The sequence below is a fragment of the Aricia agestis genome, chromosome 6, assembly GCF_905147365.1.
Source record: "Aricia agestis chromosome 6, ilAriAges1.1, whole genome shotgun sequence".
Lineage (NCBI taxonomy): Eukaryota > Metazoa > Arthropoda > Insecta > Lepidoptera > Lycaenidae > Aricia > Aricia agestis.
The window spans coordinates 20,702,901-20,721,716 of NC_056411.1; the positions used below are offsets into that span (position 1 = coordinate 20,702,901).

The 18,816-nt window shown below is 38.2% G+C and overlaps 1 protein-coding gene across 1 annotated transcript; it reads right to left on the reverse strand.

Annotated features, from left to right (window-relative positions):
- Positions 1–1,268: 1,268 nt before the first annotated feature.
- On the reverse strand, positions 1,269–15,379 carry LOC121728261 (histone-lysine N-methyltransferase EHMT1-like). Its single transcript, XM_042116402.1, has 2 exons — positions 15,373–15,379; positions 1,269–1,984 (listed from the first exon to the last, which is right to left on the reverse strand). Exons 1-2 carry the CDS (start codon positions 15,377–15,379, stop codon positions 1,269–1,271), a joined length of 723 nt encoding a protein of 240 aa, XP_041972336.1.
- Positions 15,380–18,816: the final 3,437 nt, after the last annotated feature.

Here is an 18,816-nt window from a genome sequence, read left to right on the forward strand (position 1 = left end):
TTTTAATACGTTAGAATATTATGTTTAATAATATAATCACTTGGTATAATAATAATCAATCTATCTTATCTTATAGAACTCCTACTGCATTTCTAATATATGTGACAAGTTGACAACAGAAGGCGCTCTAAAATAGAGTTCGAGTGTACCGTGTTGCCCTATATTCCATCCAGAAAATATATCAATGCAATCAACATTTTAATTCTAATATATGAAAACAGATGGCGTTTTATTTTTTACTTTATTATTGTAACAGAACTAATCATACCTACTTTACTATATAATATTGTTTTTATTCATAACTAGCTGTTGCCCGCGACTTCGTCTGCGTGGACTTTAGTTTATAGCGCGCGCTGTCAACAAAATTTGTGTCAAATTTAAAAACTTTTTAAAACCCTGGTAAGTGGTACCCTTCTTAGGGCCGCGCTACACCGGAATGGCAGCGCTGAAAGTGCTCGCCTCGCCGCTGCCATTCCGGTGTAGCGCGGCCTTTAATTAATCAAAATACCCAAAAACAGCTGTGCAGTGTGCACATAATCTATACTAATATTATAAATGCGAAAGTATCTCTGTCTATCTGTCTGTCTGTCAGTCTCGCTTTCACGCCAAACGCCAAAACTTCCGAACCGATTGTAATGAAATTTTGTATACAGATAGTCTAAAGCCTGAGAAAGGACATAGGCTACTTTTTTACTGGAAAAAAGGGTTGTAAGGGGGTGAAAATGCGTAAATTTGTTCAAATTAAGTTAGTTCCAACAATTCATAATAGATGGCGCCGTGCGTCTTCTACATCGCGCTGACGCTTGCTCAAAAGTCTTTCTATAAGACGTGGTATCATCTTACGTTTAAGTTTCGATTTTTTTCGATTGTTATATCTGTTCTACGGTATTAAATAACTCAGTACTTTATCTGTGCAGTGACGTAACCTTAAATCTATCAATGATAAATAGTTTATGGGTAAAGTTGTGTAATTGGAGGGCTAAATAAGCTTTAAAATTTGGCATAAAATATAAAGTTTAATATAAAAAAATGAAATACTTATTGTGTGCACACTGCACAGCTGTATTGATTTAAGGGGTACCAGGGTTTTTTTTGTAAAAGCTTTTGACACCAATTTTGTTGACATCGCGCGCTATAAACTGAAGTCCACGCGGACGAAGTCGCGGGCAACAGCTAGTTCTCAATAAATTAACCACCAAATTACATGACACATTAAAATTAACAAAACGTAGGTAAAGGATACCTAGCTATCAAAATATATTTCTTAATTAAAAATATATATTTTGGAAGAAAGCGTTTAAACTAACATCAGAGTCACTGCCTGAAGAGCTGGTCTCGTCGCGCGGGTCGGGAACATAGCCCGCTTCTAAAAGCAAATTGGTTATATTATCGTGGTCATTGTTCAGAGCTACGTGGTACGCGCTCTCGTCCGTGTCGTCTTCGTATTGCATATAAGCACCACGATCAAGGAGCAGGTGGACTAGATCGCAATGACCTTCTCGAGCCGCGACATGCAGCGCTGATCTATGTAGATCAGACGAATCTACCGAGTTCACATCCACACCAGTGTCTAATAACTCCGTCACCCTCTGGATGTCATTCGCTTTGGCTGCTTGGAAGAATTCTTCTACTTCGTCAGTGTTTAGAAAGCGCGCCGCGTACTCGCGCTTTTTGGAGTTTCTGTTTACGAGGAACTTGACTATCTTCATGTGGTGACCGTCTGTGGCGAGCTGCAGAGGGATGTCGCCCTCGCTGTCTGGTGCATTGACGTCTGCTCCGTGTTGATCTACCAGCAATTCCACCAGGTCGTAGTGGCCCGCGTGGGCCGCCACGTGCAGGGCAGTGCGGTTCTTCACTTCAACAAATCGTACATTAACGTCCACAGTCGAAGATAGCAGGTCGTCAGCTTTTTCTATATTATTGTTTTCAACGGCTTCAAAAAACTGAGCTATCTCTGCTTCCGAAGACATTATAGGGGCACCTTCTGGAACAAACGGAAATACTCGTTAATCTAATTGCAAACGAATTAGAATACATTTCTATCTTAATACCTGTTTTTATTGTTCTGTGCTTAATACATTGTAGTTGAATTACTTTTACATATGAAATTGGCGTTTTGTTGTACAGGCCACTTTGATCTCGTGTGTAATGTGTCGAGCTAGCGACCGGTCGTGCTCCGCGTTACACACGCAGCAAAAGTAATATTTTTGCGAATCGCGCGGCACATTGCCGCTGCAAGTGACCATGGCGCTCGTGGCCAACGAGTTGCTGGCGTTTATCCAGCACGCCATCGACACTATGGACGAGGTCAGCATCATGCAGATCTGCAAGTCCTCCTTCTCCAGCGAGGAGATTTGCAAGGGCAAGCAGCTGCTGTACGAGACGCTCGGACAGAGCGTGAACATGCCGTCACGCCGAAGAGACGGAACGGAAAGGAGCGTGCAGGACATCATCTCCCTGCTGAAGCAGACGGATCCTGACAAGGTGCCGGCTTTTGTGGCAAAGGAGCTGCACAAGCTGCCGCCCGTCACGCTGGACCATGTCGACGTCGTCAGCCTACTGAAGGACATCAAGTTCCTGAAGGAGGAGCTGGCTGGAGTTCGATATAGATTGCAGGCATCAGAGTCTACGATCAGTGACTTATTTGCGACTGTTGCTGGTCGCCCCGCACCTCCCCCGCGGGCGAAAACTAATGGGGATAATGAGGCTCCGAAGAGTCGCGAGACTAAGGAGAGCCACAAGGCTACGAAGAGCCGCAAGGTGGAGTCTTCTCGGCCTGGCAAGGACGAGAGCAGGAGGTGCGATGAGGAGGGCTTCATACTGGTGGGGAGGAGGAAGAAGAAGCCCGCCGCCCGCAACCATCGCGGCACCGCACCATATGTACCTGAGCTGCGTCTGCGGGGCGAGGTCCCCGCGACGCCCCTGTACATATCCCGCCTGCACTGGTCCATGGAGGTCGAGGACATCGTGGACTACATCCAGAAGAAGACGACACTGCACCTGAGGGTCGAGCGTCTGCAGTCTCGCCACAAGGTTAACTTTAGCTCCTTTGTGGTGAGAGTACCGACGCATCTTCTGTCGACTTTCGAGGCGCCGGAGTTCTGGCCGATGGCGCTGAAACTCCCAAACTTGTATCTATACAGAATCAGGAGTTCTCTCAGCACCTTACGAACCACGGTATACCAGGTATACCTCGGTGCAAAATCTTACTTGTTGGTAGCATATGCTTAGAATACTTTTCACGAAACCGAAGTCACCACATGTTTCCCTATAAATTTTGAGGAGTTCCCTCGATTACTTATGGATCCTTCATCAGACCACCACTTTTCTGAATATAATACCAAATTGGGATGATACCCTATATACCAAAAGAAAAATTTTGAAAATCGGTTAACAAACGGCGGAGTAATCGTTGAACATAAGAAAACGAACATAACACCTCCCCCATTTTGAAAGTCGGTTAAAATTGTAGCCTATGTGTTATTTTGATGTATTAATATGTAATTGTAAAGTTTCATTAAAATCCGTTCAGTAGTTTTTGCGTGAAAGAGTAACAAACATCCAAACAAACTTTCGCCTTTATAATATTAGTAGGATGTTCGGTGTTCCAAGCGGAACTTTACGCAGTATGGATGGCCCTGCAAGCTCTAAAAGAAAAACCACAAGTGACTCATATAAGCATTCTATCAGACTCAAAATCTGCCCTCGAAGCCATCAAAGATCTAGAAAATTTGCACCCAATAGCATTTAACGTAAGAAAAACCCTAAAAGACTTAAGAGAACAAGGAAAAAATGCAGAATTCTACTGTTTGTATGAAATCACAGTAAAAAAATTAAACAAATCAAAAAGAATAATATCTAATGTAAATAAAAAATCTTAAAATATTACATAACTGTATAAAATCGTAGCCGAAAATTTTAAATACTTAATCAAAAAAAAAAAAAAGTAGTAAAACAATCAAAAGGAGTAAAATTATTATTATTATAATAAAGTTAATTTTAAACCCTTAATTTTTCCAGACAAAGGCCATACTCCCCGGACCTTGCTCGAACAGACTACCATTTTTTTGGTAATTTGGATAACTTCCTACAGGGAAAAAATTTCAACTCTGATGTGGCAGTCCAAACCGCATTCAAAGATAATAGAACCAAGCGTGTTTTTGCGGAAATCCATAGCTTAAAATTTAGTTTGTTATTATTTTTAGCAATATTCCGCTAAATAAACCTCAACCTTTAAGTAAATGAGTGAGTATATACAGCACTCATTTACACTCTTCTCCCACACTGCCTATGCGTACACTCGCATGCAAGAACCTGCAAACACCACCACCACACAAGCAATAATGTTGGCAAATCCGTGCAAGGCCCCTCACCACCATGACCGTCCGGCGTCCGTCAACGTCGTTGACGGACGTTGTTCGTAGAGTCCACATCCTGAGTATGCCCCGGTGTTGTGGCGAAACGCGCGTTATAATAATAATAATCATTTTATTTTCAGATTAACATCCATAGAAATTTTTTTTAAGTCATTACGTTACCAAACATTATCAGAACAAATCATCATCACATACAAATCATCACTTCAAGTGTTATTAATTTTACGGTTCACATTAAAATTATGACAAACCTATCCTATTTTTAGTCCCATTAAGATTTTCATCCATTTATCTTGAATGGGACAGTCAAATCTTGCATATATCATTTGCAGGATGCTGTTGCTGCTTTCACGTAAGCGCTGACGCATAGACGCTACTTTTTTGCGAATTATCGCATTAAAATCGTCCGTATGTGCTTCACAAAACATTGAAGAAGCACTACAGAAGCGAGGCAGCCGCAACAACACCCTGAAAATGTCATTATACTGTACACGAAGGGCACTGGCTGTCCGACGCCGATGACGAAACCACAAGCTACTCGAATAAAAGGATTGACAATAGGCCTTGAAAAGGGTTATCTTAACTTCACACGAGCAGCGCGCAAATCTGCGTGCCAGCATGTTGCCTCGAACAGCCAGAGCCCTTCGCTCCCGCTCTATATCATCGTCATCTGACAAATCATCTGCAACTATATGTCCTAAGTATCTAAAAGTTTTTACAAACTCTAATGCAACATTATTCAACCTTATTGGCAGGTTATGAGCTATTTTATCTCCACTGCTTTTAAAGACAAGGACTTTGCTCTTCTTGGAGTTATACTTGAGCCCATGGTCCTCCGCGTATGCCTCACACAACGATAAAAGCTTTCTAACTGACCCAACTGATGGGCCCAGCAGTACCATATCATCGGCATAGCTACGGTTATTAACAGAAACTCCATCAATGATACATCCAGTATGTGTACTGCCGAGCTCACAGATGAGATCGTTTATGTACCAGTTAAACAAAACGGGTGATGTGATCCCCCCCTGTCGAACGCCACAATCTAAGCCATACGCATCGGAAAATACCCCAGCCCACCTTACATAATTGCGCTGCTGACCATACCAATATTTAAGTACAGATATAAGTTCAACAGGTACACCTGCCCTGAATAGCTTTTCCCAAAGTTTTTCATATAAAATTGAGTCAAAAGCTTTGGACAAATCCAGGAAACAGGCATAAACTGCTGTCTTTCTGCTCGTGTAGTACGAGACAGTATGCTTAAGACTTAAGATTGCACTTTCTGTCGATAAGCCCGCTCTAAAGCCAAATTGTGCATCGTTCAGTTTCAAATGCGAAAGCAGTTCGACATTAAGCATACTGTCAAGCACCTTAGCAAAAATAGTTGCAAGCGAGATAGGTCTGTAATTAGTCTTCTCCGACGCATCACTTGACCTAGACTTTAAAATCGGTACCACTATCGTTCTAGTAAGCTGTTCAGGCAAATAGCCGTGACAAACACACAAGTTGTAAAACATTGACAGTAGTCGTGGAAGATGTACACCTGCATATTTTAAATGCTCAACACTTAGACCGTCATGTCCCGATGATTTTCCGTTTTGAATGCTAAGTATAACTTTACGCACCTGTTTAGCTGTAAACCTCACTTTTCTTAATACATGATCAGTCTCAGGATAGGGCATCACTCTAGAAAATCCACGAACAGAAGGGCTTTTGCACGCTGGTTTCACTCTAAAATGTTCTTTAAATAATTCTGAGATCTTTTTGGGATCATTTGCATTATTAACACTCACAGGCAGGCCAGGCTTACAATTCATTTTTTTGGTTTCGTTCCAAAACTGATTAAAGCTTTTGGCTGTGTGATGATAGGCTAGATTATCCATTTTAATTTGCTCTTGCCTATCTTGACACCATTTGAGCTTTTGTTTAAACTCTGCGCATACTCGCTCATTTACTTAAAGGTTGAGGTTTATTTCGTGGAATATTGCTAAAAATAATAAAAAACGAAATACGCATTCAAAGAATTTATTCGTCCCTCCGTTTCTTACTAAAGGGATCAACGAACTACCCAGATGGCAAAAATGCATCGATAACAATGGTACATACTTTGATTAATCTATACTACCTAATATTATAAAGCGGAAGAGTTTGTTAGTTTGTTTGTTTGTTTGAACGCGCTAATCTCAGGAACTACTGGTCCGATTTGAAAAATTCTTTTAGTGTTAGATAGCCCATTTATCGAGGAAGGCTATAGGCTATATTTTATCACGCTAATACGAATATGAGCGAAGAAATAGAGGAAAGTGTGGAAAAAACGGGGAAAATTATTTGAAAGGGCTTATTTGAACGCGCTAATCTCAGGAATTACTGGTCCGATTTGAAAAATTCTTTCAGTGTTAGATAGCCTATTTATTGAGAAAGGCTTTAGGCTATATTTTATCGCGCTAAAACTAATAGGAGCGAAGAAATAGAGGAAAGTATGGAAAAAATGGGAGAAATTATTTGAAATGGCTTATTTGAACGTGCTAATCTCAGGAACTACTGGTCCGATTTGAAAAATTATTTCTACGTTAAATAGTCTACTTATCGAGAAAGGCTATAAGCTATATTTTATCACGCTAAGACTAATAAGAGCTAAGAAATAGAGGAAAGTGTGGAAAAAACGGGGGAAATTATTTGAAAGGGCTTATCTCACGAACTACTGGAGCAATTTTTCTGTTATTTGGCACATATAAGAAGTAGACCACGTGAAAGATTATAGGCTATTTTTTGTAGACTAATTTGTCTGTGAAATATCTAATTTACGCGGGCGAAGCCGCGCGGAACGTTATATTTCGCGTGGTCACGACATCACGCGTAAATGGCTGGACCTATTTTGCTGAAAGGTATAACGATACTTTGAGTCCCGAAAAAGAACACAGGATACATTTTGTCCCAGAAAAATGTACGGTTACTGCACAATATACTTTTATGATTTGCGGGTAAACTATTCAATCTATTTTTATGGAATTTGGTATGGCAATACTTTCAGTCTCGGGAAAGGACAAGGGATACTTTTTATCCCGGAAAATATACGGTTCCCGCACAATAAACTTTTATGATTCTCGCCTTAACTATTGAATCTATTTTGATAAAATTTGGCATGGAGATTGAAGATAAGTACTAATTTGAATCTGAGACAAGGAATGTTTTTTGTCCCGGAAAAATGTGCGGTTCCAATACAATACCTATACTTTTCTGATTTGCGCGTAAACGATTCAATAATGTACGGGAATAACTATAAACTAAAGTCCACGCGAACGAAGTCGCGGGCAACAGATAGTTAAATATAATATTATAAGTACAAAAAAAAACGACTTTATATTCCTCCCATACAAAACGCCAATTTCATAATAATATGTAAGGACCTAATATTACACAAAGCAATCGATTCTCGAGTAATCCAATTTCAAATAATATTTTACTTTTGTACAATTGGACCTACTTATGCACACCAGAACCAACCCACATTTATTTATTTATTTAAAGATACCTACACCAACAACATAATATTGTGACAACATTAATAACTTAAAAACTAATACATTTTTGTTTTAAACTAGCAGAATAGTTAATTACAGGCGTATGCAACTGTTTTAGAGGTATTTGCTCCTTACATTAAAAATAAGTTACTAGAAGTGTGTCATAACAAATGCTTAACTTACTATAATATTTAATGTAATTAATATAAACGAACTTACAATTAATTAGAAGAACCAATATTTAAATTTATTTCATTGCAATTAAGAAGGAAAAAAAAACAATACAATTATTTTTTTGTCAGAGTAACTACAAGTTTAGTAACAAGGTGTCATGGGTAAAAACTAATTAGCAATAATAATAATAGAATCTAATTTTGTCAGAATGATTATTACAAGTAATGAGATGTCATAGGTAAAAAACAAAATACATTAGCAATAATAATAATACAATTAAATTTTTGTCAGAATAATTGCTAGCGGGATGTCATAGGTAAAAAAGTAAAAACAAAATACATTAGCAATAATAAAAAATAAACAAGTATGTCAAAATCATAATAAATTATCAATTTACAAATTATTATTGGTATTTTATATTCTCAAGTCTAAACAATATCGTACAACGTTTCCTTGAAATTGATAAGAGAGTCGCGGAAGATGTCGATGTCGTGATAGGCTAGTTTGTTGTAAGAGTCTAAGAGTCGGTTCATAGTAGAATATTTTCCCAGGTTCGTTTTAGCAGAACTGGGTATAAATATGGTTTTTGTGGGGTGCCTGGGAACACATCGGGGTACATATAGGTTGACGAGATCTAGTAAATTTGTTGAGTCCAGTGTACTGTTGACAATTTTGTGGAGAACACAGAGATCAGCAATCAGCCTACGCTGCTCTAGGGAGTGGATTTTGAAATGTTTAATGCGTCTGTCGTAGTTGGCTCTGTATGGACAAGATTTGTCTTTATAGGAAAGGTATCGTGTGAAAGATTTTTGGACTCGCTCTAGTCTTTGGATATGCGTTTCATAATGAGGATTCCAAACCACCGATGCATATTCAAGTGTAGAGCGTACTAGGGCGTTGTATATTGTAATAATGCAGTCTGGGTTTTTAAATTCCTTGGTGTTTCGTTTGATAAATCCTAACAGTGACCATGATTTAGCAAGAACTTGGTTTTGGTATTCCAGGAATGACAATTTGCTATCGAGCATGACGCCCAGATCTCTAATTACTGAGTTTTCTTGAAGCTGCTGACCTTCGATAGAGTAACGCGTGTTGAGTTTAATTCTTTTGCGGGAAAATTTTATATGATGACAGTTCTGAGAAAAAGCTGTTTTAATAAAATTGTGTACTCTTTAAAACTGATTGTTATTTTAAGTTTTATAATAGTGTTACGGATACGGACACGTAGTGCCTTCTATCGTCAAACCAGCGAAACTTATCGAGGGAATACAGACAACATAAATCCCTCAATACTAGATGGCGTTAGGTGTATGTTTACCTGCACGTACTTTCTAGAAAAGTCCAACCCTTGTTTACGCGAATTAGGTACGATCCAGAATGGAACTTTCCAGAACTCGTCTCGGGTCATATTAATAGCCGCAGGTAAACGAGCCGGCAATTCAGTTTAGTCTGAGCGATTTTCGAGACGACTTCGGAGTGAAAACATGTGATCAATAGTGAGTGAACCAGTGAAATCTACGACTTGGCTACGACCTAGGACAGTTATAGTGCTTAGTGTTTGGACCTAGTGTTTGTGAATAAAGTCTTCAGGAGAGTCAGCAGGTCATTCTCTCCAAATCCTTCGAACCCTAGCATGTAACAATAGTATATTTTGTAATTTATTATCTGCGTACAAACATAAATAGTTATGTTAAAAATTACTACTATTTCTAACAATAATTAAACAAAAACAGGATGGTCCCTTTTAGCAAAACTATCTTAGTGTGGGATGGTCCTTGTTATAGCTTGTCAAAAAAGAGTAGACACAATTTGAAAAACACACATAAAATATAAAAACATTATTAAATCGGGAAAAAAATGTGCAACATGATAATATTTAAACTGTTAAGCGCTCTCTGTGGAAATACAAAGAGAACCAAACAGTGCCAAACACATAACCCTCCTGGCAGTCGGGTAAAAAACCATCTTATAAGAGTATTGACATTGTTACTTTTAAGCATGATTAGGTTTAAGAAATTTTGTACTGCGTCTACTCTTTCTTGACAGACTGTACTGTAATATCCTTATATGAATTATTTATAGGAACAAATGAAATAAGAAAAAAAGATATTAAATGAAAATAATGAATTTAACATTAATGTGGTCTAAGGTTAGATTTTTAACATGGCTTGTTGACAATTAGTTATGGTAACCACACTAATCCCTACCATGAAATTAAATTTTTAACGTTGCCATCACAGATTTTAGAAAAACAGATTTCGCCCTAAAACGCTATTTAATAATATACTATTAAGATAATTATTATAGTCAGGTTTAGATCATATTTTAGATTTTGATGTAAAGGTAGAATCAGAATAATTATTACCAATAAAAAATTGTATTTGCATGTGATTTAAGGCTGATTCTCCAAACCGCAAAATTTTGTTGTCCGGACGTATAAACTACCCGCAGAGTTACATATGTAGACCTTTGTATTTTTTTTATAGTAATATAAGGTGTGCTCTAACTGGGCCACTTAGGTTCTGTAGAAAAACTTAATTGTAAATATAATTAAAATTAATTTAAAGGTCGAAAAATTGATTCCCTGAACGTGTCCTGTCCCCAGAATTCACTATAAATTCCCAAAAAGATCCCACAAATACGATGAAATTCTAATTTCAAAGTAAATAAATCGTAAGAGTATAAACAAAATATTTATAAAACAATTGTATATAAACGTATAGTCATTTTAAGATTTGTCCTGGCTCACATAGTGATTCCCTATACGCTTCACTTGGAGGCTCGTACCTCCCTAGTTATAAGAAGCACGTGGTTGCAGGTGCGCAGGGCGGGAGGTTCGGTAGCCCTCTAAACATCATGGAAGGAGGTCACACAATTCGTTGCTCCGTTTCAGAGTAACAAAGGAAAATATCTGATTCCCTCACCCTTGGTTCCTTACACAATTGATTCCTTATTCGCTAATTACAATGTCATTTCCAAAGTTATGTTTGCTTAGACACGATGTAAATGATGATAATGAGTATGGTTTTTAGTTAGACTATTTATTGTTTAACCTACATGCACACCTTGGTTTTTGTACACCTCAGGAAAAACTAACTTTTTATTGATTCCCTCTACATACATTTTGATGATTCCCTGAGTATTTTAAGTAGGGAATAAAAATATTTTACATTTATTTATCTAATTGGTACATATCTGTTTATTTTTATTAAAATAAATTACATTATCTTCGTATACTTATACAAATAAATGATACCAATAAGTAAAATATATAAAAAAAAATTTTCTTAAAGTCAAAATATTTCAATAAATTCATTCATTTTCCATTCATTGTATTTGGTTTTAACGAACAAGTTTAGTTTACAGACAATTTTATACATGTTTATATTTAAATTGAACATGTTTATTTAGCTGAAAAAGCTTTTTTCTATTAGCTTTGTTGATTCCCTAGGTTAGAAAAATTTGAATCAAAATATCTTCTAAAATTGTGAAGTGAAAAAGGGGCCAAATAGATAATTATTTTTATAATTCACTTAAGAATAATATGCGATTATTGATTTTAAAAAATATGCAGAAATAAATATGGGATATATACCAGGGAATCAACTAAATAATCCAAATCCGGAGAAATGCCCTTAAGTATGACATTCATTTTTTAAAATATTTTTTAATATTTCTAGATCTGATTACTTACGAATTATTTTAGGGTTCCGTACCCAATGGGTAAAACGGGACCCTATAATCATTTAGACATCGTTGTCTCTCCGTCTGTCTGTCCGTCCGTCTGTTTGTCTATCTCCAGCATCGATCTCCAGACTCGAGGGCGAGGAGGGGGGGCAAACCCCCCAGTACCAACAACCCCACACTCAGGTGCCCCCCCCCTCCCCCCCGTTTTGGAGCTCACCTTTGTAATTTTGATTTTTGAGGTCAAGTCATCTGTTCTCGAGTGTTTATGAAGCATCGAAAGGCTGTGGGTGAGTGAAGGATGTATATTTCAATTATGTTTCACGATATAATCCAAGGTTTGTTGATAAAAAATAAGTAAAATAACAAAATTCAATATAATATTATTGTATACAAACTACATACATGTACAAATTAAAATCTACGGTGTTAACACTTGACATTACCTTGACGTTTTGTTTTTTTTATAATAAAGCACCTCCTATTTAAGTGGCCCATTCATTATCCTACATACATTGCAGTCCACCGTGCAGGACTGCGAAATGGACATAGCTCACACATTATCCTGCTTTGCCGTCCATCTAGGGATGTGATATACTTGCAAAATTCAATATCAGGGCTTCCAAGTAAGAGTACGTAACGAAACGAAGCTAATTATTATTAGTATTATGTGTTTAATTACCATATTATAGGAATGGGTGGTGTACAGTTCGACAAGGCTTGAATGTGTCAATGTCAGTCAATGTGCGCTGCTGGTAAAGGAGAACTGTCAAAAATGACGTTTTTGTATGATAGAAGCGTTAGTTCCTTTTCTCGCCACGTTCATAAACAGCCTTGTCGAACTCTATGATGATGTCCGAGCTTGGTCGTTTTTTCTTTCACTTGAGCCACAGAGTTGACAAACAACCTTTCTTTGGGTCATTGTTAATCATCAACAATAACATAATTCATATTATTAAGAGGATTCCACACCGCCGTTTTTCCATACAAACGTTGTCCCCTGTTTCCACCCTGGATAATGCCGGTAGAGTTATGATTTTTTTCCTGAATATCTATGGCCACTATTAGCATGTCCCTATGTTTTCCTTTTTTTCATAATTTTATTATTAAAAAAGATAAGAACGTCCAAAAACCCAAAAAAATGGCCAGATTTTCCTCTGTGTTCAAACACCCAGAAAACAAAACTGGCTAAAATATACAAAAAAAATAAAACATAGGAACACAGCTCAAGCCTTCCTTTAATTTTTAATGAAAAAAGTACTTAAATCGGTTAAGTTTTGGAGAAGGAATCAGCGGACAACGAATTGAAGATTTTCTGTTATTTTATTAGAACTTTTGTCGTGTTGTCTCTATCGCGCTCTGCGGTGGGAGACTTGAGATTGGTGAGACAGCAATACATTTTCAAATACCTATTTTCAATTTCTCTCGCCCCTGGTGTATCCTCTTAAAGTCGAATACAGCTCTGCGCGAGGGCCGCGCTGAAGTGAAGCGCACGCGCCCGTTCCCTTATCTTGCCCGGAATCCCGCCAAGTTGCCGCCTGTGGCTTTGCTTAGCCGACGCGGCGGCGCCGGCCTCATATCTACTGTTGCTTTCTGTAGTCCCGAGACTGGACATTTCAATAACTAAGGTAATATATATATTTTTATTGATATTATTAAATACCTATGCTATTATTATCTATATTTATTATTTATTTATTTATATAAGTAATTACCAGAGATCGGAATTGGGTGTGTGAAAATACCTAAAGTTTGCAGCGGGACATAATATGGAGCTGTTACAACCACTTAAGTTAAACCGGTTTTGGATTTTACCGGTTCAGTTTTTAGGGTTCCGTACCTCAAAAGGAAAAAACGGAACCCTTATAGGATCACTTTGTTGTCCGTCTGTCCGTCCGTCCGTCTGTCAAGACCCTTTTTCTCAGGAACGCGTGGAGGTATGAAGCTGAAATTTATATCAATTACTCAGGTCTACTGTCCCTTGAAGCTGTGAAAAAATCAAACTTCTAAGCCAACGCAATCAAAAGATACAGCCGTTTATGCCGCAAATTTTCGACACTTGCAAGGGAATCAAAACCTACAGGGTGCTTCCCGTGAACTCAGAATCTTGAAATTTGGTACGAAGCAACGTCTTATAGCATAGATAAAGGAAAAATTACGAAAACCATAAATTTTTAGTTACATCACATAATATATATTTTTTTAATAATTTTAAACTTACTACCCATTTCCTCATAAACGCGTAGAGGTATTAAATTGAAATTCATACCAAATACTCAGGTCTATAATACCTTTAAGCTGTAACAAAATCAAACTTCTATGTCAACGCAATCAAAAGAAACAGCAATTTAAGCTGCATATTTTGAAACTCGCAAGTACTCGCAAGGGAATCAAAACCTAAAGGGTACTTCCAGTCGACCTAGAATCTTGAAATTTGGCATGAAGCAACGTTTTATAGCACACATAAAGGAAAAATTCCGAAAACCTTAAATTTTTAGTTACATTACAAAATATATATTTTTTAATAAATATAAACTTATTACTATTTCCTCATGAACGCGTAGAGCTATCAAGTTGAAATTCATATCAAATACTTAGATCTAATTGCCTTTAACCCGTGAAAAAAAAAAAATTCTAAGTCAACGCAAAAACGCAAAACGCAAAAGTACAACCATTGATACCGCATATTTTGAAACTCGCAACTACACGCAAGGGAATTAAAACCTAAAGACCACTTCCCGTTGACATAGAATCTCGAAATTTGGTAAGAAGCAATAGCTTACAGCACAGGTAACAGAAAAATTCCGAAAAGCTTAAAATTTTAAGTAGTTACTTTGTAAACCTTGCAGGTTTGTACGGAACCCTCGGTGCGCGAGTCCGACTCGCACTTGGCCGGTTTTTTTTTTTTTTTAACATGTTCCTTACCTTTGAAACACCGAACTATAAACATTTACAAGCTGCTTATACAGTTCTAAATTAATTTTTTAGTCTCAATTTTTCTTTGTCGGCCAAACACAGAATTTTACATGTCTGCAAAATGCTAATGTGGTTTTAGTTTTTTTTTCGGTGTGTGTAATCGGTGTTTCAAAGGTAAGGAACATGTTAAAAAAAATCCAAAACCGGTTTAACTTAAGTGGTTGTAACAGCTCCATATTATGTCCCGCTGCAAACTTTAGGTATTTTCACACACCCAATTCCGATCTCTGGTAATTACACTTCCATTACCACACATATTTAATGGTTTTTTTTCTTTTACATTCTAAGATTATGAATTACTTATTATATTTAGGTATGAGGGAACGGAGGGAAAACACGGACTCGGGTTCGTCAGATGTAAAACTTCTCTCGAGGCGAATACGGAAACTTATACGTAGAGATCTTCGCCGCTCGAATACGCTGGAAATCACGGAAGCGATTGAGCGGAATAGAGGGTCTAAAGTTTTCGTAAGGCGCCTCGGGAGGCGTCATCTGACGAAGGTGAAGAATAGCTGTGGCCAAATCGTTTTCTCACGAGGGGGGGTTCTGTCCGAGATCGAGGATTTCTATAGCCGCTTGTATGCTTCACATGCTTCGCAACCTGATCCTCGTGATGACGACCCGCGTGCCAAACTCACCCGGCATCTTTCTGGCGAGCTTCCTGACGTCAGTATAGGCGAAATCGGATTGGCTCTAAAACAACTTAAAGGAGGAAAGGCCCCGGGGAGGGACGGAATTACGATCGAACTTCTCAGAGCGGGAGGCGAACCCGTCTTGAGAGAGCTTCGTAAAGTCTTTAATTTTGTCCTTCAACGGGGAGTTTCCCCCGAAGAGTGGCTTAAAAGCGAGGTGGTTCTCTTTTTTAAGAAGGGCGATAACACCCTTCTTAAAAATTATAGACCCATCTCGCTTTTGAGTCACATATAGAAGTTGTTTTCTAGGATCATTACGAATCGCCTCTCCAATAAACTTGACGAATGCCAGCCACCGGAGCAGGCTGGGTTTCGCAGAGGCTTTAGCACCATAGACCATATTCACACCTTAAGGCAAGTTGTACAAAAGTCACATGAGTACAGGCAGCCATTGTGCCTTGCCTTTGTGGACTATGAGAAGGCTTTTGACTCTGTTGAGACCTGGGCTGTTCTGGAAGCCCTGCAACGATGTCAAGTCGATTGGCGTTACGTTGAAGTTTTGAAAGGTCTATATAATGCCGCGTCTATGTCCGTCCGAGTACAGGGGGCCACAACAAGGCCAATCTATTTGCATCGAGGAGTGAGACAGGGGGATATTATTTCCCCGAAACTGTTCACAAATGCGTTAGAGGACGCCTTCAAGACCCTAAACTGGAAAGGACGTGGCATAAACGTTAATGGCAAGTACCTCTCACACCTTCGTTTCGCTGACGATATCGTCATATTGGCAGAATCGTTGGAGGACTTGCAGGAAATGTTGAACGACCTAAATGAATCTTCCCGGCGGATCGGTCTCGGGATGAACTTGGACAAGACGAAAGTCATGTTCAACGAACATGTTCTCCCGAGACCGGTTGCAGTTAACGGTGTCTTTCTCGAAGTCGTAACGGAATATGTCTATTTGGGGCACATACTGCAGGTAGGTAGACATAACTTCGAGAGAGAAACCGATAGGAGGATACAGTTGGGTTGGGCAGCATTCAGGAAGCTAAGCCACATTCTCACGTCGCATATTCCGCAGAGCTTGAAGACGAAAGTCTTCGATCAATGCGTGCTTCCCGTTATGACCTACGGGGCGGAAACCTGGCCTTTTACAGCAGGGCTAGCTCGTAAGTTTTCCGTCGCTCAGCGTGCTATGGAACGCGCTATGCTCGGAGTTTCTTTGGCGGATAAGCTTCGAAATGAAACAATTCGTCAAAGAACTAAAGTCACCGACATAGTGCAGAGAATCAGTACGCTGAAGTGGAACTGGGCTGGTCACGTAGCTCGAAGAACATACGATCGCTGGAGTAAACTTACTCTGGAATGGAGACCAAGGCTGGGAAATCGGGGTGTAGGTCGACCTCCAACTAGGTGGGACGACGATCTCCGCTTAGTTGCAGGCCCATGTTGGATGCGAGTAGCAGGAGATCGGTCATCTTGGCGTTCATTGAGAGAGGCCTATGTCCAGCAGTGGACGACTATAGGCTGATATGATGATGACTTAGGTATGTAAATTTTAGGCTGATATGATGATGATGATGATGATGTAAATTTTTATCTAGTTTATGTAATATACAGTGTGTAACAAAAATAAGTGATAATACTTTAGGGTGTGTGCGTGTTCCTTGTAGAGAGTTCACTGTGAAAGTATCAGCGCTGAAAGACGAAAATTTTTTTTCACTTTTGTATGGGCAAGGGTCCGAGCGTCACGAGTTTCCCCATTTTTTAACCGACTTCGAAAAAGGAGGAGGTTATATGTTCGTCTGTTTATATATTATATTTTTTGTATGTTCAACGATCACTTTGCCGTTTGTGGACAGATTTTCAAAATTTTGCGCTATGAGGCATTTTCTTATTTTTTAAATTTGATTGTCAAACAGTTTCCATTTTAGTAACTAGATGGCGTATGGGTAGACAACTATCGGTAATACCAGGCAATACCATCAATAATTGCTATAAAAGTGGGCAAAAGAATGTAAAACTTGTTACATATCAATCTGAAAAAGGCACGATGATATTCCAATGAATAGGATAATAAAGTTATTATAACGATGTTTTAGTTAAAACTCACGGAAGAAATAGCCCTATTTATCGATATTCACACCAAATGTCCCAGGAATTATAAAATTTTGGTTTTGACAACATCTTACCTGCACTTTTGCACGATAACGGATATTTAATGGCCAATATTTTACCAATAATGAACATCGAAAACCCAAATAACACAATTTGGGAAAAAATAATAAAAACCACACCAACAATAAAAAGTAGAAGAAGTTTCAAAGTAACATGGCCGCCAAAATTCTTTCAGTTGTCAGTTTTCAGTTTGACAAGTTTTTATTATGTCAGCGTGTTCCTAAACTATTACCAGTATACTGGCCTAATCGCTTAGGCCAATGATCGCTTAGGTTTAAGATACTTTGATTTATGTCACACTTGACAGTCCACTGATATTTTTTGGAAACACAAGTCACAACCCATGCCCATGTTGGATGTGAGTAGCAGGAGATCGGTCATCTTGGCGTTCATTGAGAGAGGCCTATGTCCAGCAGTGGACGACTATAGGCTGATATGATGATGATGATGATGATGAAGTCACAACCCATATTATGTAGTCAGTGATGCCAACCTGCAGATAATTTCAGATCGGTGAGGAACCAATAGAAAATCTAGAAGTGTCTAGTGTATCTTACGCCATCTAGTTAAGATTGTTAAAAATAAAATTAAAAAATATAAATGAAAATCCCTCATTGTATCGGGTTTAATCCGAATTTGATACCATGTTCATAAAAAAGGTGAATTCATGATGGGATCCATAGGTAATCGAGGGACTTCCTCGCTATTAATTATATCAAAACCGCATATATTTTATCTGGATGATATTGTGATTTCGATACATAATCTGAAGTATTTCAAATGGAAACTCATAGTGATTTTGGATAAATAATGAAGTATTCCAAGTGAATCTTACCAAAAAGTAAGATTTAGCACCAAGATAATATTATACCATGGCTCGATGGTGGTGAACAGAACTCCAACCTCCTTGAAGATACATGTTTGGGGGTTTCGGCGTTCTTTTAAGAATTGAAAGCATATTATGCCACTAGAATAAGCATATTAGATTATTCGTCATCATCATCACTTCACTTCACATTATCGTATTTTGAAATTTGAACCTACTTAGTACTTTTCATAGTCTTTTGGGTTGAGAGTTGAGACAGATGCCTTTGATCAATACACTGTCGTTTGATGAGTGATTTTGTGAAAATCCTTTTATTATTCTAAAATATTATATAATTGGTACTTAGCGTACCAAGGTAGAAATTTGGTAACGGATTCCAAGTAATCGAAGGAACTCCTCAAAATTTAAATGGAAACATATTATGCCGATTTTGCTTTTGAATAAAG